This window comes from Rattus norvegicus, chromosome 2 (genome assembly GCF_036323735.1).
Source record: "Rattus norvegicus strain BN/NHsdMcwi chromosome 2, GRCr8, whole genome shotgun sequence".
In the NCBI taxonomy this organism is placed as follows: domain Eukaryota; kingdom Metazoa; phylum Chordata; class Mammalia; order Rodentia; family Muridae; genus Rattus; species Rattus norvegicus.
In genome coordinates, this window is record NC_086020.1 from 249,407,090 (window position 1) to 249,431,257 (window position 24,168).

Sequence of the window (24,168 nt, forward strand, 5' to 3'; positions counted from 1 at the left end):
AGGACATTCTGAGTTCTACAGGCAAATAGATGGAACTAGAGGTAAAAGGACATGCATGGTATATTTTCACAAACAAGTGGGCATTAGCCAAAACAAACAAACAAACAAACAAACAAACAAACAACAAAAAAAGTACAGAATACCCAAGATACAGTCCACAGAACTCAAAAAGTTCAAGAAGCTGAAGGGCCCAAGTGAGGATCCCACTTGGGAGGAAGAAGAAAGTAACCACAAGTCAGGAGGGAAGCAGGGAGGGATGGGTAGTGGTTGGGGGAAAGGGGAACATGATCAGTTATTGGGTGGGGAAAAGGACTGAAGCTCTGAGGGCCAGCAGAAAGAATGGAAACAGGCAACCTCAGAAGGAAGGAGGTTGGAAAGACCCTCTAGAAAGTACCAGAGACCTGGGAAGTGAGAGACTCTCAGGACTCAAAGGGGAGAACCGTAGACAAAAGGCCCTACACGGGGAGAGAGAACTTATTGAACCCACCTCCGGCAAAAAGACAAGGCATCAAGTGAGGAATGGGTTTGCTGTCCCACAGCCAAACCTCTGACCCATAATTCTTCCTCTCTGAAAGAAATGCAGGGATGAAAATGGAGAGGAACCTGAGGAAAAGAAGATCCAGCGACAGGCCCAAAGTGGCATCCAGCTCAAGTGGCATCCACCCCAAGACCTGGCACCACTACCGAGCCTATGGTGTGCTCACAAAAAGGGACTTACCAGGACTGCCCTCCAAAAGACCCAACAAGCAGCTGAAAGAGTCAGATGCAGATATGTATACCCAACCAATGAACAGAAGCTGCTGACCCCTCTGGTTGAATTAGGGAAAAGCTGGAGGAAGCTAAGGAGGAGGGCAACCCTGTAGGGGGACCAGCAGTCTCAATTAACCTGGACCCCTGAGATTTCTCAGACACTGAACCACCAACCAGGCAGCATACAGCAGCTGAGATGAGGCCTCCAACACATATACAGCAGAGGATTCCCGGGTCTGAGCTCAGTCAGAGAAGATGCACCTAACCCTCTTCCATGGGAGGCCCCAGGAAGTTTGGAGGTCTAGTGGGGTGGGTGGGGTGGGGACATCCATGTGGAAACGGGAGGTGGGGGGATGGGGGTGGGGGAAATGTGGGACTGGGATGTGGAACTCTCGGAGTGGGGTGGACCGGAAGGGGAATAAAATCTGGAGTGTAAAAACAAACAGATAGATAGATAGATAGATAGATAGATAGATAGATAGATAGATAGATAGATAGATGGGTGGGTGGGTGGGTGGGTGGGTGGGTGGGTGGGTGGGTGGGTGGGTGGATGGATGGATGGATAGATAGATAGATAGATAGATAGATAGATAGATAGATAGATAGATAGATAGATAGATAGATAGATAGATAAACACAGCTCTTCTTGACCATTGACTTGATGAGTTTGAACAGATTTTTAACAACATAGCAGATAGGATCTTCCTCAAGGCACCAAGAGTGTGTGTTGTACAGCACCTATTTTATGTGCTATGTGCTATTGAAGTCCAGGAAAGCAAACATTTTCCCACTAGCTCAAGTATGAAAATAAGCAACTGAAATAGAAATTTTAGGAGTGAATCCACCGTTTCTGTGGATTTCAGACTTACTTCTTTTTCTCTTGATGAATGGAAAAACTAACCAAGGCCACAAAACACTGTTAGATTCACTTCCCACCCTTGAGAGAACTTCTACACTTAACCAAGATGCTTCAGAAAGGAAAATTAAACAAGGGTCCTGTTCCCCATGTCCATTGTCTACAGAGGTCTGGCTAGATTACCTATAGAATGATACATATCTTACACTTTCTTATTTACTATTTTTTAATGATAATTTAATATTAAATGAGAATTAGCTTGTGGTTTAACTGTATTGCCATCAACTTATAAGTTGAAGCTTGTTTACAATATTTGCTCTTTTCAGATCTGCATGCAGGCTTTTCCACATCTCTGCATCTGTAGAGGACTCTCTCTTCTGGGCCTTCTCAGAAATATCTCTGTGGTTCCCACCTAGAGTAACAATGCATATCTATTGTAATATTTTTGTCTCCTGGGCTTATGAGTTCCATAGATACTGCCATTCATTTCTCCACATTCTATAATTCAGTTTAACTTTATTCTTCTGTTCTAGGTAGTTAAACACCATGACCATAATCTTAAACATGTAAAGAGTTCTTTCTGATTTTGTTTTGTTTGTTTGTTTGTTTGTTTGTTTTTTTATGTGACTTCAGTCGATGTCTTAATCACTGTTCTGCTTGTCTTATTTTTCAGGACGAACTTGTGAGGAATAAAAAAACTTACTTTGTTGTCAAGACCACATTGATTGAAGTTCTTCTACTCTACCTGAAGGAAAAGAAAAAAGAAAACCACCCCACCCCCCACCCCCGCCTCTCCTTCCCTCCTCCGTAGTTGTTGGCCTGCCAGCTTTCTACTTTCCCTACACGTATATGCATATTAGTCGGTTTTCTGTGTTGTGATAGAACAGCACAACCAAAAGTAATGTGAGGAGAAATGGGTTTGATTCATCTGTGTCGCTCGGAACACACTCCACTCCATCACTGAGGCAAGCCAGGACAAGAATTCTAGGCAGGAACCTGTAAACAGGAGCCGTTGCAGAGGCCACAGAGGAGTGTTGCTTACTGCCTTGTTCCCCATTGCTTGTTCAGCCTGCTCCTTATACCCTCAGGACCACTGCCCTGGGTCCTGCTAAAACTGAACCCCCAGTGAACTAGTCTATGGGGGGAGGGCGGCAATGGGGGGAGGGTTGGGAGGGGAACACCCATAAGGAAGGGGAGGGGGGAGGGGGATGTTTGCCCGGAAACCGGGAAAGGGAATAACACTCGAAATGTATATAAGAAATACTCAAGTTAATAAAAAAAAAAGAAAGAAAAAAAAAAGAAATAAACATCTGAAATTAAACAATTGAAAAAAAAAAAAAGAGTCAGTTGTGTTGGATGGTGTTTTGCTGGGGCAAACACATGGAGTGTTTTCCTGAAGTGGAAGCAGGTAAAAGACTAAGGCAGACTCAGGGATGTTTCACTGAAGCAGACACAGGAGAGAGGATGTTCTGCTAGAGCAAGCTTGTGAAAGGACACCTGAACACCTGATGAAGGAGTCTTGGCTACTGACACACATGTACTGGCTTGCGTTACATTTCGTATTTGAGCTCCATTTTTTCCGGGCTCCGCGGATTGGGCTGATTGGACGCACATGGTGAGGCACGACTTGTGCTGAAGCATGGTACATGGAGGACACATGATGTTTGGAGGGTATAAATAGGACTCAGTGGAGTATCAGAGACAGAGCTTGACTTGCTGGTACAGCTAGCTGTGCAAGGTTTGTGGGTCTTGAGTCTTCCCTGGTCTTCACTTCCCTGAGAGGCACAGCTGAGAACTTCTCTTGGCGTTCCTGCTGGTCCCTCCTGATTGGAGTTGAGGCTGAGGCCTGGCTGTCTCTGCTGGGTTACTCCACCAGTGTTGCTATCCCTACTCTACCAAACTAGACTGCTGGTGTATCTGTGAAGTGTTTGTCAGTGAATTGAGCTGCCACTGCCTGCCAACCTGTGAACTGAACTGCCGACTACCAGACAGCTCAGATGGGAGTTGCTCCAAAGAGCCTTTCTAAACTTCACTTCCCCACCCACATTTCCTTTCTTTTCCACTGGTGGGTGGTGAGTTACAAGGGAGGTTAAAGAATTTAAGAACTATCATTAAAATTAGGAAGAAATAAAAATTAAAGTTACTCTGCAGGAAGCTGGATCCATTCACACACAATAATTAATCAAGAAAATATTCTGCAGACTTCCTTATGAGCAACCTTCTAGAGGCGTTTTCTCATTTGAGGTTCTTCCCATATAACTCTAACCTGCATCAAGCTAACAATGGGGAAAACCAGGACAGTATGTGACTGTTTGTTCATTTACTGACGTTTTAAGTCCACAGCACTTGAATTGTACTTATAATTTGCTGCCTTTTCTTCTTGAAGTTTCATATAAACGCTGTGTTGATTTTTAACAGCAATAAAGATATCCCATAATTTGTAGAAATTATGATAGGCTTCTTCAATCCTCCGTTGATTAGGAAAGTAATTTCCATTTCACAAAAATGAGCAGGATTGAAAAGCCAAATCCACCCTGTGCTGGTTCCTGTCCGTCTGCCTGGGTTTCTTCTTCCTCCCTCATCTATCTTTGCATGAATCTTCTCTCTTTCTCTAACTCTCCCTACTCTCTAGTCTACTGTGTCTCTATCTCTAGTGGCCCAATTATTTCCCTCCCCTCACCTTGGCCTCTTCCTCTGTCTCTCTTTCCTCTATCTCTAGATTCATGCCTAGCTTAATAACTTTCTCTCCCCCTGCAGCTCAGACCTTATAGCCTGAGAATCAAGTAGCATACTGCATGAGATGTTACATTTTCCCAAACTCGCATCTCTAACCACCCCTCATTCCATAACCACCATTACCGTTTCTTAATGCAACCCCTCCACTTCTGAAGCCTTGACATACCAAAGAGCTGCATGACCCGGCTTTGGAGAAACCTCTCTATCAGGCATGGTCTGTGTATTTAATATTGTGTGTATTAAAGCTCAGCCAGAGCTTTTCCTGCTTTGCCTGTGTTCTTACCCTCTTCCCTCTCTGGACCTGTTCTATCCCTTGTTTATAACGACCGCTCAAGTCTGGTGCATGTACTTAATGGACTAATCGATGTGATGCTGGTACCACCTGACCCTTACGACATGCATGTGCCAGAGAAAGAACTGCACTGGATGGTTAATGTTACAGGATCTTTCAAGGACACCTGGTCAGACTCAGTAACCTTGCAGAGCACGTTAAAAGGTTTGTAAACATTGGACAATGTGTTCTCCATCCATAAGTAGGTGATGCTGGAGGACATTCTGAGATAAAACAGAAAAGAGCCAATTTAAAGCTATTTCTGTATTCAGTGTGTTTGTGTGTGCATTCAGGTCCTTGCATGTGGTGGCAAGGGAGTAAAGGTCAGAAGACAACTCTCTCCTGAGAGCTCTCACCTGACAACTTGTGAGATCTGGGTATCAAACTCAGGGTATTAGGCCTGCCCAAAAGCGCCTCGACCCTGGGCCATCGACAAGTAATTTTACCATTAAAATGAGCCTGTCCTTTAAGGTTCTTTAGTGTATCAAGTTGTGAGTGGCAAAGGATTCAATTGAGCTGATGTTTCCCTTATTCCTAGAATCTTTGTGTAGGTTTTTACTCAAATCTAGCATGATTTGTTTTGTAGGGAATGGGTCCTAATGTTCATTTTGCTTCACTTAGAAGATTATGGATCCTGGTTAAAATTTCCTGTGCTAATAGATTATAAATGGACCCCTGGCACCTGTCCCCATTCAATATTCTGCTTTCCCGTGTGCCACTGTGGGTGGGTGGGCTTTGAGGTTTCAAAGAGCCCAAGCCAGGCCCAGTGGCTTTCCCTCTTCATACTGGCTATAGATCCAGATGTAGAACTCTCAGCTTCCTCTCCAACACCATGTCTATCTGAGTGCTATCATGCTTCCCATCATGATGAATGGACTAAACCTTTGAAACTGCAAGCCAGCTCCAGTTAAATGCTTTCTTTAAAAAGAAATATTCTGCTTTCTCCCTCATGGTTATCTAAGGGAGGTGAGGACATAGCAGTAAGGAAGGAGGAACCCTGGGCCTGCCACCAGGTGACTTCAGAAACTGAACACAGGTACAACAATTAAAACAAGGAGCCCGTCGGGTCTGATTTACTTTAGATGCAGGCTCCGGTTGTACAATGCTATCTGTTCTACTCCAGTCTAATGAACACATCACAGCTCCTCAGAACTAATGTTCTCATCCAAAACGCCTGCCTAAGGTTAGGAAGGAATTGAAGGCTAGGTCAAGACAAAGAGGAAGAAGTGCTCTCACCAGCCCAGGACTCTCTTGGCAAGCCCCAGCCTGGAGGAAACTATAGTTCTCAAACAAATTTGTACATATCTTTCTGAGTTCTGTATAATATTCAAATGTACTCACATAATTTTAAGCAAATCCTGGTTGAAGTTTCATGGATTAGGGTTTACTTTGAAACTGTGAGTTATTTGTGGATTTTAAGATTACTGAGTTGGACTAACTTTTGTTTGTTTAAGAAAGGGGAGAGAGAAATAGCCTAACCTTAAAGCTGTTGGTGTTGGAAATTCTGAACAGTATAAATCAAGACAAGGGGATATCCCACAGGCTCTGCCAGCAAATGTGCAGGGCTGAAAGACTCAAAGGCCACCACAGGGCAGAGTGATGGGACATGTTTTTCTTATAAAACTCAAATTACTCCTTTTTATGGTAGCTCTTGCCAGGTCCCAGGGAAGCTGGGATGATTAACAGCCCCACCTCCATACTGATGATGCATCAGGAAGCTATTCTTCCTCCCTCAGAAAATCAGAGGTAAAATCAGAAAATCTGGCTAGCACAGAGGACAGAGTGTAAGAGTGTAGGATGATGTCATTATGCAGCAAGGCAGGTCCAGGATAAGGTGAAGCCTATCATTGGATGAGAAGGAAGGGTAGATGGGGAAAAGTCTAGGAGGGAGAGAAGAATCAAGATGGAGATGATTCCGATCCAGGTGGTCTGAGTCAATTTTATCTTGCCAATGTGGGCGATTTCTATCTTTATTAATTGGCAGTGAATTTATTGGGTGGATGTATGGTGGATTGAGTATTTAACATAGAAATCTAATTGCTAAATTGCAAGTTTCTGGAACTTTTATTTTACCTGCCAAGGGGACAGTGTGTGAAAGCAGCTGGCAGAGAAACAGCTGGAGCGCGCTGCTCCCATGGGCCCACACCAAGTGAGAGCATGCGGGAACCAGTTCTCCACTTTTTTAATTTACCGCAACGACAGAGTATAAAGTTGACGTGCCCCCAGAGCTCAGACATGCTGGACAGAGCAGGTGAGTTGGCAGCGTGACATGCCTTACTCTTAGTCCAGAGGTCAAACCCTTCCCCCACTGGGCTGTCATGTTTCAGTCTTCAGTCTGAAGTCGCAGCCCACCATTGGAAATGGGAACGTCCCACCAAGAGCTTCATGCCAGGACTCCACAAAAAACAGACTCAGGTGGAGCTGCCCGACGAAAGGGCGTAAGTGTCAGCTTCCTATGGCCTGAGCCAACCTCCGTAGCGTATATGTTCAAGTCCCTCCCCTAGACACTCCTCCACATGCAATTAGGGCCCATGTACATACAAATGTCTGGAGCAAGGTGTGGGGGCTGGTTGGACACACTCAGGTGCACTACTGGATTTTCCATTGTACAAACATCATGAATGTTGCACAAATATCATTAAGTATTATACATTCTATGGAGTTACTAGCACGTAATGTGGGCCACCAATAAGCAATATATTGTCATGTAGCAATAACTGAACAGGCACAAGCATGTGTGTGTGTGTGTGTGTGTGTGTGTGTGTGTGTGTGTGTGTGTGTGTATACCTTAGAGACCCTTGGTGGCAGGAGCATGGCAAACATGGCTCTGGTAGGCTTTGTCTTTCTCCCCCATTACCTCTGTCTTCCTAAAGACATATTACTAATGCTAGCCCCCAAGGTCTATTCCCTTATTTGGTCACTTCCTCCTCCCTAGGTTGACTACCAAGGCCCAGCTATCAAAGTATTGAAGCCAACAATCAAAAGCCCCCTTTGTCTCACCTATTTGCCCATGAGCCTTGTCTGTCTCCTCTCTACCCAGAGGAAGTGTATTGTCCTTTCCCCCTCTCTCTTGTTCCCTTCCCCTTCTCCCTTGTCTTCTGATCTCCTGTCTTTGTCTCTCTTTTTTTTTAAAGTTAAAAATTCCTTAATTTTTTATTCCTGGTACCACTACCACAATTTGCAGGGCAATATACCTGATAAAAGACCTCAGGAATGTACATCTAATTGACACTACATTGCATTAATCGATAACTGCACTTTTGCAAACTGTGGCTATGACAGTCCTGAACAAGAAGGGCTTCCTGTTTAAGCTGCAGTAACTTTTCTGACTATGGATCATCGTTCCTTCTGTGGCAGATTTTTACAGTTCCTCTAATGCATTTGGAACGACTGTCTCAAAGTAACCTGCAGCTTTCCTGACAGCTCCTCACTCTCTCTCCTGCTAAGAACTGTAGCCATTTGTTTGTTTTATTTTAAAACCTTCTGCTGCCGTATCCACCACTTCCAGCTCCAGATCCATAGCCACCACCACCACAGGGACTGCCTGGCTTCTTCCACCAAAACTGCCCCCCTTCATGGGTCCATAATTAGATTGTTGCTGTCCACTATAATTTCCAAAGTCATTATAGTTCCCACCACCACCATAGTTACCTCCACCAAAATTTCCTCCTTCATTGCAACCATCATATCCTCCTCCTCCACCACCATATCCACCATCTTGGTTTCCATATCCTGGTCCACCACCTCCATAACCTCCTCTACTACTGTAACCAGGACCAGCACCATAGTTGCCACCATCACCTCCAAATCCATGATATCCACCATCACCACCTCCATAACTGCCTCTGCTGCCACCACCTCCACCACCATAGCCTCCTCCTCCACCAAAGTTTCCTCCACACCCAAAGTTTCCTCCGCCACCACCAAAGTTTCCTCCACGTCCCATAAAGTTGCCAGATCCACCTCCACGACCTCTCTGTGATCCAGCAGACTGCATCTCTTGTTTAGAAAGGGCCTTTTTCACTTCACAATTATGCCCATTAATAATGTGGTATTTCTGATCAACAATTTTATCAACTGTGTCATGATCATCAAAAGTTACAAAAGCAAATCCTCTCTTTTTCCCACTCTGACTATCTTCCATAACTTCTATGGTTTCAATCTTGCCATACTTTTCAAAGTAGTCTCTCAGATTATATTCTTCTGTATCCTCTTTAATACCACCAACAAAAATCTTCTTCACTGTTAAATGAGCACCAGGCTTTACAGAATCCTCTCTAGAAACAGCTCTCTTTGGTTCCACCACACGTCCATCAACCTTGTGTGGACGAGCACACACTGCAGCATCCACCTCTTCGACACAAGAGTAGGTCACAAAACCAAAGCCTCTGGAACGTTTTGTTTGAGGATCTCTCATTACCACACAGTCTGTAAGTGTGCCCCATTTCTCAAAATGTTCTCTTAAGCTATCATCTGTGGTTTCAAAGCTCAGACCACCAATAAGCAGCTTCCTCAGCTGCTCTGGTTCCTTTGAATCGTGGCCCTCCATTTTGAGACCGGACTCGCCTCTTCCAACTCGAGTTCAATATGGGACCGAGAGCCTGTCTTTGTCTCTTAATCCCTGCTTTGTCCCTCTAGGGCAAATACATCTCCTTTGTGCTAAGAACTTTGTCTTCCAGGTCTTGAGGGTCTTGAGCATACCAATCCCTACACATCTATCTGCCTGCACTTCTATGCATACAGGTCACTAGAGTAGATGCAAATTTTAATTATACAGTTAACATGGTGTTTGCAAAACTTTACAGTGTCTTCTTTTACTCTTTTTTCCTTCTTTCTTTTGTTTTTGAGATAGTCTTCCTGTATAGTAAAGATCCAAAGTTTTCGTAATTATTATGCCTTTTAAAAGAAATAAATTTCAAACTGGGCATGGTGCACAGTTGTGATCTCAGCATGGAGGAAGCAGATGAATCTCTGTGAGCCTGAGGCCATAGAGAGACCTTGTATCAGAGAGGTGGGGAAGAAAGAGATATCAAAAATTGTTGTGGTTTTGAAATAAAACTACCCCTAAAGTCTCATGTACAGACGACTTGGTCCCATCAATGAGTTACTCCTTTGATACACTCATAATTTAATGGTCTGTATTAGGCAGTAGACCAAGTTCAAGGAAGTTAAGTGAGCTCTAAAGAGATACATCTTATATACATTGTGCTAGATCCCTGCCCCTCCCATCCCATCCCCCCCTCTCCCTCCTTGCCTCCCTCTCACTTCCATAACTGCCTACCATGAGCTTAGTGTCCTTCTTCCCCATATGTTCCCCTGGAAGTAATTTATTTTCTCATTTCATGCCTAAAACAATACCCATATAACCCTGGACTGAACCCTCTACAGCCAACATAAATCTTTCCTCCTCCATTAATTCTCTGTGGTTTTCATGGCAGAGAAAGTCCTAACACAACTCTTTATTGTAACCCTCTGTGCTGAGAAACAAAGCCAACAGGGAGTGAGGGCAGCCTTGGCAAGCCCTCAGTTCCACACTGCGTAACCAGCTAATTAGGCCTCTGTGATTCAACTAGAACAACAAATAGCCCAGAGGTCAAATTATGACCTTTAGATATCGGCATGTTCATCCTACAACAAAGCCGTTCTGCTCTATAGTCCCTGAGGTAAACTGATACACACAGTCTTTGTAGGAGAGCAACTGGACCAGGTTCACCCAGAGCTACTGCAGGCATGGAGGTCCCTGGAGAGCAGCTGACACGTTGCACAATGGAAGATGTTCACCTCTTCAATTTCACCCTACGGAGGAGGAAACAGGGCAGTGAGGAAGGCTGACTCATGAGTTCTCCCTATCCTCTTTCTTCCTAGAGATACCACAGGGGATTTCCTCTGTGTATAGGATTCTGAGCCTCTATTTTGCCTGCCAGCTTAAGTTACAGTACTAATGCTGATGATAACGCTGATGGGGGACACGGACATCTGCGCATCACAGTTACTTGTGCTTGTATTCTTGTGGATGCTCAGAAATGTTTAAAGACCAGTGTAAGGGGGATGCCTCATTCTGGAAACAGCAATCCTATAGAAGCATGGTATCAGGCTAAGGCTGAAGAGAGCCACTGGACAGGACTACTGCCTTTTATTCAACATTGTGATGGTTCTCTGTTGATCTAGAACAGTTTCAGTCAGGCGATGCATGACAGCCCTTCATTACTCTCAGCTCTGTATGCTTTTGGTGCTAGCTTGCATAAGCACTCCATTTTGATCCTGAGAATGTCTATACTTCACAATAAATTTTGTCCTCAATAGAAATTATATACGAGGCCTGTCCTTCCTTCCTTTCTTCTTTTATTGTTATATTGTGTGTATAGGTGTTTTGTCTGCATGTAGTTCAGTGTACCACATGTGTACTATGCCCACAGAGGCCAGAAGAAGGTAGGCGATGCCCTACAACCTCGGTTACATGTGTTTGTGAGCCACCATGTGGGTGCTGAGAATTAAACCTGGGTCCTGGGCAAGAGCAGACGGTGTTCCTAACCACTGAACCATCTCTCAACTGTTGTTCATTTTTTTCAATGACTACCACTCAATAGTGAAAACTATCCTTTTTTTCTCCCGAGTATCATAAGCTCCTAAACAAACCCTGGAAGAGAAGAAAGATAGAAAAGCAAGTGAAGTGTGAACCTAATCTGGAGTCAGTAGATACTAAGACACTGTGTCGATATCAATCTCTTCCTTTCAATAAACTTACCATAGATATATTGTAACATTAGTACCATAGTTATATTGTAAAGTTAGAGGATAGTGGGTGGAGGGTCTAGAAGCTTCAACATTGCATTAGTAACTCTCTTGTAAATATAAAAATACTCTAAAATAAAGAGCTTAAGGAACAATATGGTCATTAGAGACTTTTACTTATGAGTAGATTCAAAGGAGAATGGGTGCAATGTGGTGAGCCTGGGGAGGTGTCTGGGAACCTCTTCTGTCCTCATGGTGTGAAGTTGACAGCAGTGCTCCTCACAGCAGACAGAAGGAAGTGAGATTGGCCTCTCGGTGAAGCTCAAACAAACATGTCAGTTCTCTGGCTCCACTGGCTAGGATTGATTTCTTACATTTCTGTAAAGTCCAAGCTACAGACACACAAGAGTTCCCTTGCTATATACCACACTCCTGGCTCAACCCTGCTGTAGAGATTAACTCAATATTTGTATATGAGACAGAATGATCAAGTGTCAACTTCTCCAGAGTCAACAGCAACAGCGAAATATGGTTCTTAGCTTGAAATCAGGAAAGCTAGACTTAAATACCAGACATGTCCTTTTCTAGACAGAGTCCCCAAAACAGAGTATTTCGTTCCAGTATTCTTATCCCTAACATTGTGATAATGAAGACTATATATTACTTTTATTGTTTAGGAGACAAAATACCTTACAAGAATAAGTTAATGTGGTGTTTGTCTCTTGCAGTTTTGGGGTTGGCTATATTGTATCCACAGTCAGAAAGAAGAGAAATATAAATGCTTGTGCTCACTACCCATGGGGTAGTGCTGCCCTCCTTAAGGTGGGTGTCTCATCTCAAATAACCTAATTTAGGAACTCCCTGGTACATTCTCAGGTTAATCTTTTAGATGATTGTAGATCTTGTCCAGCAGATGTCTATGGTACTTGTAAGATTTATTAACACCACAGAAGTTAAACCAGTTCTTAGAATGAAGTAATATCTATTTTTTCTTTTTTTTTAAAGATTTTTTTATTTTTATTTTTTTATTTTTTATTTTTTTTTCTTTTTTTTTTTATTAACTTGAGTATTTCTTATATACATTTCGAGTGTTATTCCCTTTCCCGGTTTCCGGGCAAACATCCCCCTCCCCCCTCCCCTTCCTTATGGGTGTTCCCCTCCCAACCCTCCCCCCATTGCCGTCCTCCCCCCATAGATTAGTTCACTGGGGGTTCAGTTTAGCAGGACCCAGGGCTTCCCCTTCCACTGGTGCTCTTACTAGGATATTCATTGCTACCTATGGGGTCAGAGTCCAGGGTCAGTCCATGTATAGTCTTTAGATAGTGGCTTAGTCCCTGGAAGCTCTGGTTGCTTGGCATTGTTGTACTTTTGGGGTCTCGAGCCCCTTCAAGCTCTTCCAGTTCTTTCTCTGATTCCTTCAATAGGGGACCTATTCTCAGTTCAGTGGTTTGCTGCTGGCATTCGCCTCTATATTTGCTGTATTCTGGCTGTGTCTCTCAGGAGCGATCTACATCCGGCTCCTGTCGGTCTGCACTTCTTTGCTTCATCCATCTTGTCTAATTGGGTGGCTGTATATGTATGGGCCACATGTGGGGCAGGCTCTGAATGGGTGTTCCTTCAGTCTCTGTTTTAATCTTTGCCTCTCCCTTCCCTGCCAAGGGTATTCTTTTTCCTCATTTAAAGAAGGAGTGAAGCATTCACATTTTGATCATCCGTCTTGAGTTTCGTTTGTTCTAGGGATCTAGGGTAATTCAAGCATTTGGGCTAATAGCCACTTATCAATGAGTGCATACCATGTATGTCTTTCTGTGATTGGGTTAGCTCACTCAGGATGATATTTTCCAGTTCCAACCATTTGCCTACGAATTTCATAAACTCGTTGTTTTTGATAGCTGAGTAATATTCCATTGTGTAGATGTACCACATTTTCTGTATCCATTCCTCTGTTGAAGGGCATCTGGGTTCTTTCCATTTTCTGGCTATTATAAATAAGGCTGCGATGAACATAGTGGAGCACGTGTCTCTTTTATATGTTGAGGCATCTTTTGGGTATATGCCCAAGAGAGGTATAGCTGGATCCTCAGGCAGTTCAATGTCCAATTTTCTGAGGAACCTCCAGACTGATTTCCAGAATGGTTTTACCAGTCTGCAATCCCACCAACAATGGAGGAGTGTTCCTCTTTCTCCACATCCTCGCCAGCATCTGCTGTCACCTGAGTTTTTGATCTTAGCCAACCGCACTGGTGTGAGGTGAAATCTCAGGGTTGTTTTGATTTGCATTTCCCTTATGACTAAAGATGTTGAACATTTCTTTAGGTGTTTCTCAGCCATTCGGCATTCCTCAGCTGTGAATTCTTTGTTTAGCTCTGAACCACATTTTTTAATAGGGTTATTTGTTTCCCTGCGGTCTAACTTCTTGAGTTCTTTGTATATTTTGGATATAAGGCCTCTATCTGTTGTAGGATTGGTAAAGATCTTTTCCCAATCTGTTGGTTGCCGTTTTGTCCTAACCACAGTGTCCTTTGCCTTACAGAAGCTTTGCAGTTTTATGAGATCCCATTTGTCGATTCTTGATCTTAGAGCATGAGCCATTGGTGTTTTGTTCAGGAAATTTTTTCCAGTGCCCATGTGTTCCAGATGCTTCCCTAGTTTTTCTTCTATTAGTTTGAGTGTGTCTGGTTTGATGTGGAGGTCCTTGATCCACTTGGACTTAAGCTTTGTACAGGGTGATAAGCATGGATCGATCTGCATTCTTCTACATGTTGCCCTCCAGTTGAACCAGCACCATTTGCTGAAAATGCTATCTTTTTTCCATTGGATGGTTTTGGCTCCTTTGTCAAAAATCAAGTGACCATAGGTGTGTGGTTTCATTTCTGGGTCTTCAATTCTATTCCATTGGTCTATCTGTCTGTCTCTGTACCAATACCATGCAGTTTTTATCACTATTGCTCTGTAATGCTGCTTGAGTTCAGGGATAGTGATTCCCCCTGAAGTCCTTTTATTGTTGAGGATGGCTTTAGCTATCCTGGGTTTTTTGTTATTCCAGATGAATTTGCAAATTGTTCTGTCTAACTCTTTGAAGAATTGGATTGGTATTTTGATGGGGATTGCATTGAATCTGTAGATTGCTTTTGGTAAAATGGCCATTTTTACTATATTAATCCTGCCAATCCATGAGCATGGGAGATCTTTCCATCTTCTGAGGTCTTCTTCAATTTCTTTCCTCAGTGTCTTGAAGTTCTTATTGTACAGATCTTTTACTTGCTTGGTTAAAGTCACACCGAGGTACTTTATATTATTTGGGTCTATTATGAAGGGTGTCGTTTCCCTAATTTCTTTCTCGGCTTGTTTCTCTTTTGTATAGAGGAAGGCAACTGATTTATTTGAGTTAATTTTATACCCAGCCACTTTGCTGAAGTTGTTTATCAGCTTTAGTAGTTCTCTGGTGGAACTTTTGGGATCACTTAAATATACTATCATGTCATCTGCAAATAGTGATATTTTGACCTCTTCTTTTCCGATCTGTATCCCTTTGATCTCCTTTTGTTGTCTGATTGCTCTGGCTAGAACTTCAAGAACTATATTGAATAAGTAGGGAGAGAGTGGGCAGCCTTGTCTAGTACCTGATTTTAGTGGGATTGCTTCAAGTTTCTCTCCATTTAGTTTAATGTTAGCAACTGGTTTGCTGTATATGGCTTTTACTATGTTTAGGTATGGGCCTTGAATTCCTATTCTTTCCAGGACTTTTATCATGAAGGGGTGTTGAATTTTATCAAATGCTTTCTCAGCATCTAATGAAATGATCATGTGGTTCTGTTCTTTCAGTTTGTTTATATGATGGATCACGTTGATGGTTTTCCGTATATTAAACCATCCCTGCATGCCTGGGATGAAGCCTACTTGATCATGGTGGATGATTGTTTTGATGTGCTCTTGAATTCGGTTTGCCAGAATTTTATTGAGTATTTTTGCGTCGATATTCATAAGGGAAATTGGTCTGAAGTTCTCTTTCTTTGTTGTGTCTTTGTGTGGTTTAGGTATAAGAGTAATTGTGGCTTCGTAGAAGGAATTCAGTAGGGCTCCATCTGTTTCAATTTTGTGGAATAGTTTGGATAATATTGGTATGAGGTCTTCTATGAAGGTTTGATAGAATTCTGCACTAAACCCGTCTGGACCTGGGCTCTTTTTGGTTGGGAGACCTTTAATGACTGCTTCTATTTCCTTAGGAGTTATGGGGTTGTTTAACTGGTTTATCTGTTCCTGATTTAACCTCGATACCTGGTATCTGTCTAGGAAATTGTCCATTTCCTGAAGATTTTCAAATTTTGTTGAATATAGGTTTTTATAGTAAGATCTGATGATTTTTTGAATTTCCTCCGAATCTGTAGTTATGTCTCCCTTTTCATTTCTGATTTTGTTAATTTGGACGCACTCTCTGTGTCCTCTCGTTAGTCTGGCTAAGGGTTTATCTATCTTGTTGATTTTCTCAAAGAACCAACTTTTGGTTCTGTTGATTCTTTCTATGGTCCTTTTTGTTTCTACTTGGTTGATTTCAGCTCTGAGTTTGATTATTTCCTGCCTTCTACTCCTCCTGGGTGTATTTGCTTCTTTTTGTTCTAGAGCTTTTAGGTGTGCTGTCAAGCTGCTGACATATGCTCTTTCCTGTTTCTTTCTGCAGGCACTCAGCGCTATGAGTTTTCCTCTTAGCACAGCTTTCATTGTGTCCCATAAGTTTGAGTATGTTGTATCTTCATTTTCATTAAATTCTAAAAAGTTTTTAATTTCTTTCTTTATTTCTTCCTTGACCAGGTTATCATTGAGTAGAGCATTGTTCAATTTCCACGTATATGTGGGCATTCTTCCCTTATTGTTATTGAAGACCAGTTTTAGGCCGTGGTGGTCCGATAGCACGCATGGGATTATTTCTATCTTTCTGTACCTGTTGAGGCCCGTTTTTTGACCAATTATATGGTCAATTTTGGAGAAAGTACCATGAGGAGCTGAGAAGAAGGTATATCCTTTTGCTTTAGGATAGAATGTTCTATAAATATCCGTTAAGTCCATTTGGCTCATGACTTCTCTTAGTCTGTCTACATCACTGTTTAATTTTTGTTTCCATGATCTGTCCATTGATGAGAGTGGGGTGTTGAAATCTCCCACTATTATTGTGTGAGGTGCAATGTGTGTTTTGAGCTTTAGTAAGGTTTCTTTTACGTATGTAGGTGCCCTTGTATTTGGGGCATAGATATTTAGGATTGAGAGTTCATCTTGGTTGATTTTTCCTTTGATGAATATGAAGTGTCCTTCCTTATCTTTTTTGATGACTTTTAGTTGGAAATTGATTTTATTTGATATTAGAATGGCTACTCCAGCTTGCTTCTTCTGACCATTTGCTTGGAAAGTTGTTTTCCAGCCTTTCACTCTGAGGTAGTGTCTGTCTTTGTCTCTGAGGTGTGTTTCCTGTAGGCAGCAGAATGCAGGGTCCTCGTTGCGTATCCAGTTTGTTAATCTATGTCTTTTTATTGGGGAGTTGAGGCCATTGATATTGAGAGATATTAAGGAATAGTGATTATTGTTTCCATTTATATTCATATTTGGATGTGAGGTTATGTTTGTGTGCTTTCATTCTCTTTGTTTTGTTGCCAAGACGATTAGTTTCTTGCTTCTTCTAGGGTATAGCTTGCCTCCTTATGTTGGGCTTTACCATTTATTATCCTTTGTAGTGCTGGATTTGTAGAAAGATATTGTGTAAATTTGGTTTTGTCATGGAATATCTTGGTTTCTCCATCTATGTTAATTGAGAGTTTTGCTGGATACAGTAACCTGGGCTGGCATTTGTGTTCTCTTAGGGTCTGTATAACATCAGTCCAGGATCTTCTGGCCTTCATAGTTTCTGGCGAGAAGTCTGGTGTGATTCTGATAGGTCTCCCTTTATATGTTACTTGACCTTTTTCCCTTACTGCTTTTAATATTCTTTCTTTATTTTGTGCGTTTGGTGTTTTGACTATTATGTGACGGGAGGTGTTTCTTTTCTGGTCCAATCTGTTTGGAGTTCTGTAGGCTTCTTGTATGTCTATGGGTATCTCTTTTTTTAGGTTAGGGGAGTTTTCTTCTATGATTTTGTTGAAGATATTTACTGGTCCTTTGAGCTGGTAGTCTTCACTCTCTTCTATACCTATTATCCTTAGGTTTGATCTTCTCATTGAGTCCTGGATTTCCTGTATGTTTTGGACCAGTAGCTTTTTCCGCTTTACATTATCTTTGACAGTTGAGTCAATGATTTCTATGGAATCTTCTGCTCCTGAGATTCTCTCTTCCATCTCTTGTATTCTGTTGGTGAAGCTTGTATCTACAGCTCCTTGTCTCTTCTTTTGGTTTTCTATATCCAGGGTTGTTTCCATGTGTTCTTTCTTGATTGCTTCTATTTCCATTTTTAATTCCTTCAACTGTTTGATTGTGTTTTCCTGGAATTCTTTCAGGGATTTTTGCGATTCCTCTCTGTAGGCTTTTACTTGTTTATTAATGTTTTCCTGTGCTTCCCTAAGTGTGTTCAGGTCTTTCCTGAAGTCCTCCAGCATCATGATCAAATATGATTTTGAAACTAGATCTTGCTTTTCTGGTGTGTTTGGATATTCCATGTTTGTTTTGGTGGGAGAATTGGGCTCCGATGATGGCATGTAGTCTTTGTTTCTGTTGCTTGGGTTCCTGCGCTTGCCTCTCGCCATCAGATTATCTCTAGTGTTACTTTGTTCTGCTATTTCTGACAGTGGCTAGACTGTCCTATAAGCCTGTGTGTCAGGAGTGCTGTAGACCTGTTTTCCTCTCTTTCAGTCAGTTATGGGGACAGAGTGTTCTGCTTTCGGGCGTGTAGTTTTTCCTCTCTACAGGTCTTCAGCTGTTCCTGTGGGCCTGTGTCTTGAGTTCACCAGGCAGCTTTCTTGCAGCAGAAAATTTGGTCTTACCTGTGGTCCCGAGGCTCAGGTTCGCTCGTGGGGTGCTGCCCAGGGGCTCTCTGCAGCGGCAGCAACCAGGAAGACCTGTGCCGCCCCTTCCGGGAGCTTCAGTGCACCAGGGTTCCAGATGGTCTTTGGCTTTTTCCTCTGGCGTCCGAGATGTGTGTGCAGGGAGCAGTCTCTTCTGGTTTCCCAGGCTTGTCTGCCTCTCTGAAGGTTTAGCTCTCCCTCCCACGGGATTTGGGTGCAGAGAACTGTTTATCCGGTCTGTATCCTTCAGGGTCCGGCGGTGTCTCTCTATTTTTTCTTTTTTTTTTTCTTTTTTTTTTCTTTTTTTTTTCAGAGCTGGGGACCAAACCCGGGGCCTTGCGCTTGCTAGGCAAGCGCTCTACCACTGAGCTAAATCCCCAACCCCATGAAGTAATATCTAAATGTACTATTTGTACATCCTCTGAAAAACAGTACAGGTTGGCAGTAGTGTAGCTTGCAAGTATACCCATAGATGGAGGGGGCAAAACACTGTCCATTTAAGAAATACAAACATACAGGTAAAAGTGCTTTGCTGAAAGATGTCCCATTACCCAACTGTATACAGAGCTGGGTGGTAGCCGCAGCTATGGTCTACACTGCCTCTCCACAGTGTGTTTCCCTTCCCATCCCTCTGCCAGTAGAATCAGAATTCAATACAAAAGTATCCTGGGATACTTACAAATGGTAACTGCTTCTCTGTTAATCACAGACAGGCTTATCAATGGAAAGGTCCTGGGCAAGCCTGCCCTCAATCTTTAAGATCCCCATTGAGACAGAGCAATTAAACAAGACGAATGAACAAGGCATCAAGGAGTACTACAAGCTGTATCACCCACAGCTCAAATGCAAAGCAATCTGCCACCATCTACCTAACAACAGGGTGGCTGAAAAAATTCTTCTAGGAAAACTGCTCACGATGGTGAGAGCCTCTGTTAAATGCAAGAGCTCTGAGCAAAAGGCTCCAAAGCCTCATAAAACTAATTAATGATGTAATGATGTTTGGCTCTGTTAATTACCATCATAATGTAATGTAATTAAACCCAGTGGCAGGAGCACAACACTACCAAGATGTGGACAATTAAGTTATCCACAACTTACGTAAGCTATATTTGTGCACCACATAAATCTGAGAGGAAGGGTCTATGGCCACCTTAATTAAATCAAGCCTTTTTCTTGTACTTGTACAGAATGGTCCTTTGAAGACCAGGTCTTGGTGTCTCTGTTCCCAACTTTAGTGAGAAGGGGTTTTCACAGTCACTGTCGGGCTTTTGCTGAGAATGCTCTGTAATCTTCACTTCTGCATCTTTAGCACTGAACACATCACTTCATATGTGAAGTCCGTGTGCAGAAGTGATGAGATGATGCAATACTTTTTTGTTTACCTTTCAAAGAAAACTTCCTTCTAGTTCCAACTATGAAAGGAATTGATTATGAATTAATGTTCAGTTTTATTATTTATTCTTCCCAGACTGTCACAGATTTAACAGCTCCCGTCTCACCAGCGCTGATTTCACTAGTGCACCTCTTTCTCCTGCTCTTGATGATTGGGAAGCACATTTTCAGATATTATAGAATTTATGTTGCTAATGTTTTAATGCATTTTCATGTCTGGCAAAAAGTTGGTCTGTATTTCTCTAAATCTAATTGTGTGGAGTTTTTTATGATCATGACTTTTAAGTTCATTTTGCCAGTTTTTACTTATAAGTAGGGCATTTTATTTCCTCTACGTTTAATTACTGACATGATTATTGATATGTGAGATTTTTATGTCTGATATTCTGCTATTTGTTTTCTGTGCGTTTTATATCCTAATTGTTTCTGTTCTACTCTTACCTGCTTTTGTGGTGTGTAGATATTTTCTACAGTGCCATTTTAATTCCATTGTTTCTCTATCATGTGAGTGAGTAAACTGGAAAAGGAGGAAGGGAGACGAGTGCCAAGCATCACCTCTGCTTGCTGACTGTGGATGCAATGTGACCGGCTACCTCACACTTTCTCACACAAGCTTTCCCCATTAGAACAGATCGTGACTTCACACTATGAGCCCAAGAGGCCTTGATGGCTTCTCCCTCAGATCAGGTGTTATTCACACTCAAGTTATCACTTGCTTTCAAGTATAATATGTTTACATATTTACTTTGTTGCTTGATACTTTCATTAATGCATAGAAAGTACCTTGATCAAATCCACCCCATTCCTTCCCCTTCTGCTCCCCTCCTATTCCTCAACACTATGTCCCCCAATTTCATGCACTTCTTCTAACCCACTGGGTCTACATGGTGCTATCCATATGCATCCAGCTCATCTATGGGAGCCTGAGTACCTCCAGGGGTCATATACCTAAAGAAAACTGACTCTTCCTTCCCAGTACCATCAACTACCAATGACCCTTGATCTAGGGGTGACTGCCTTTTATCAAATCAAATACATCAAGCTGAAACCCATTCATTTGCTTTTATATCATCCGGTTCAACTCACATAGAATTAATCTCAGCATGTTACAGTGAGAAACCCAACCTGATCCTGTCCTCAAACACGAGTCTTAGAGCACAATTTATCTAATAATCGATCTCATCCCATCTTGTGACACTTCATCTGACTCACTTCTGAACTTTCTCTTCTGAGTTTTGATTATACTCCTACCAGCATGTTATCTTGACCCATTACTATTTTATTATATTGTATGTATGTATGTATGTATGTATGTATGTATGTTTGTATGTATGTATGTATGTATGTATGTATGTATGTATGTATGTATATTTGAGACAGGCAGGAAGGCAGAGAAAGAGGGAAAGTCTAATACTAGAGCCCCATCTGAAATATACTATGTAGACAAGTCTGGTCTCACACTTCCGGCACTCCTCCTTCCTCCTGCTTCTATCTACTGCACAACCACACCCAATGTTTCATACATAGTGTCTGTTTGTTGATGCTAAACAAGCGATCAGCATACGGAGTTAGATATGAGCCAGTCTGTGGAGTATGACCTTATTTACAGTAAGGGCTGAAGTTTTTGCTCTTATAGCATGGAACTGGCAATCGTGAGTAATGATGATACTCTTTGTGGTGCCTCAGCTAGTTTCTAGTCCTTCAAGAAGCTCAATAAAACTTCTTTGAATAAGCAAATTAATAGCATACTTTCCTGACATGTGGATGACGGAGAGAAAGAAACCAGGTGACAATACAGGCATAGTTATCACCAGTCTAAGAAATGTTACAAATTTCAAATAGAAAATAATTATTAGATAAAATTGTGAGTGTGCAGTTCAGTTGTGTCCAGCTAATTTGATTTTTCCCCCTATTCAGCTCTAGTAAAAAAGTCTGACTACCATCATTTGATACTCTGTATCACTGGTTTGTTTATAGCACGTGGTCCCTAATGATTAAAATGTCCCTATAACCTTTTTCTATTGCTAGCTCTATTTGCCAGTCGGTCTGCAGACCCCACAGGAGACTCCTAGAGCTCTCCAATTGTGCCAAGAAATGAGTTACCACTGCACACAGCAGCCTTGTTGGATGGAGAGAGAGATGTTTAATCTTTAGATATACCTTCATATCCCTAATGACCATCTGGGACTATGATTTTCAATTACAGCTTTCCCAGGAAGCTGGTTTTACTGAAATAACAAAATAGAGATCACACTGACTTCCCTGGAAACAGATCCAGACTTCCATATATGTTCCGATCTGCATGGCAGGGTCAGGTGGAACCAAATCTGTCATAGGAACTAATGTTCAAACCTGAAGGGGAAATCTACATGTATTTATTTGTGTGTCTATGTGTGCAGGTGCATTGGGGTGGTACTCACACACTGTGAGTGAGTATGTCTATGGAGATCAGAGAACCACTTCTGATGTCATTCTTAAGTGCCATTAGATCTCTCTCCCTCTCCCTCTCCCTCTCCCTTCTTTCTTTCTGTCTGTATTTCCTTCTTTCTTTCCTTCCTTCCTTCCTTCCTTCCTTCCTTCCTTCCTTTCTTCCTTCCTTCCTTCCTTTCTCATTTTGTTTTGTTTTATTTTGTTTTGAGACCAGGTCTCTCACAGGCTGGAACTCACCAAGTAGGCTAGGCTGGCTAGCCAGTGAAGTCTAGTGATCCACCTGTCTCCCTCTTCCTTGAGTTGAGATTACAAGTGCATATGGCCACCTTGACCACCTACCCATCATAGGTTAGGGAAAATCTAACTTGATTTCTTGCAATCATTTCACTGATTGTGCTATCTCCTCCACCCTTATATTTATGTCCTTGAAATTAAAATATCAAATGTTATTTTCAATAATCTCTGAGCCATTAAGAGTGGTGATATAATCAGGCATTCAAACAAATAAGAACAGGGACTCACATCTGGTGAGCTTTAAGAGCTCAGCTATAAACTTCACAAAGAAAAGAAAATTGTCCAAAGAAGATTCACATTTACAAAGCTACATGAAGTGGTACCAATGAGTCTTCCATTATTAACCCAGCCTAAGATGTTACAATGTGATACTAGCAGGCATGTCTGTGCTTCACGTTAACCTAATGACCAAATTTGGAAGAGACTACTACTATCGACTTTAGTAGCACGGAAGATTCCTTGATCCCGTGAAGCTTAAAGTTTCTTGTGCGTCCTGTGGTCATGTGTCACTACGTGGTTTAAGATAAAGTGCTCTAAGCACTGACTGGACACACAGGAGTGGAGTTAGAGGACCTGATGCAGGTTAAGACGCAGCTCAGCAATGAGGAATCACTGAACACCCTGCTTCTTGTTCAGTTCAGTCCAAAGAATTGAAACACATTTCCTCTCTCATTTCTCAAGCAGTGTTTCAAAGTTTTGATTCTTATAAGGGGAAATATTAATATTTAGTTTTAAGTGAATAATGAATGATTGTGTTTCTAGTGATACCAAGTCACAGTTCTCCATGCTGTTGTCCATGACATCATGCCTGAGAAATCACAACTTCTCCTTCAGGTAATGAGATGTGTATTTGGTATTGATTAATCTCTTCTTACCCTGTGACTTTTTCCAGTAAAGTAATACCATTATTCAAGCTGCAATTCACACTTACAGATGTCTCCTTTAAGAAACAAGCAACAGAATGGGGAGGCCTCTTGTTCAAATATAGTCTTCCTAAAAGTGAAGCTCATTGGAACCTGGAAGACTTTACCTGAATGTCTTATCAGTGTCTTCTTATTTCAGAGAAACCCGAGAAAGAAAATCCAAGACCTTATATAAGCTGACTTCTTTAAGCTTCTGCAAATAACTCACTATTAACTAGTAGCAACACAGATGGTGTGGGAGGAAAAAGACACCTGTAACACACCACCTGCATCCTTCTAGAACTTTTCATGACTCTGACACAACAGCAGCCTGACCTCTCTACCTGATCAATTTCTGTGTTGATATTTGTGTTAGCACAAACACCACTTTCTCAACACAGGTGTCCTCTGGCTCCTAGGATTAAGACACTTCAATTTTCTGTTTTGTGTATTGACAAATAACCAATTGGTTCTTTCTTGTCCTGTCATTTCCCATTGCATTATAAGCATCTGTACAATAGCACCATGGCTGACTTGATAAAGTATTTTCCAGCCCCCAGAATTCCATCAGCAATTAAAAATTGCTTGCTTGTGGGCTGGCTGCTCAGTGTGTTGCATATACATGACATGCAGTGGGCTTGGGGATAGAGTAGCACTGTATTGAGTTCTTCTAGGTAATATAAACCCAAGAAGGACATGAACATGGAGAAAAGGAAAGGGAGGAATCTTTCCCATTCTTCAGTGAGACAACACTGTTCCTGA

General features: G+C 42.0%; 1 protein-coding gene and 1 pseudogene across 1 annotated transcript in view; one reads left to right on the top strand and one right to left on the bottom strand.

The window, feature by feature from the left end:
• Positions 1 to 2,877, top strand: part of Ptger3 (prostaglandin E receptor 3) — a 144,982-nt gene extending 142,105 nt beyond the window's left edge. Inside the window, exon 3 of the mRNA XM_039101754.2 lies at positions 2,280 to 2,877. Coding sequence (XP_038957682.1) covers positions 2,280 to 2,417 — 138 coding nt within the window. The 3' untranslated portion in view covers positions 2,418 to 2,877. The remainder of the gene's footprint in view (positions 1 to 2,279) is intronic.
• Positions 2,878 to 8,131: 5,254 nt separating this feature from the next.
• Hnrnpa1-ps38 (heterogeneous nuclear ribonucleoprotein A1, pseudogene 38) lies at positions 8,132 to 9,267 on the bottom strand (annotated as a pseudogene).
• Between the last annotated feature and the right edge of the window lie 14,901 nt (positions 9,268 to 24,168).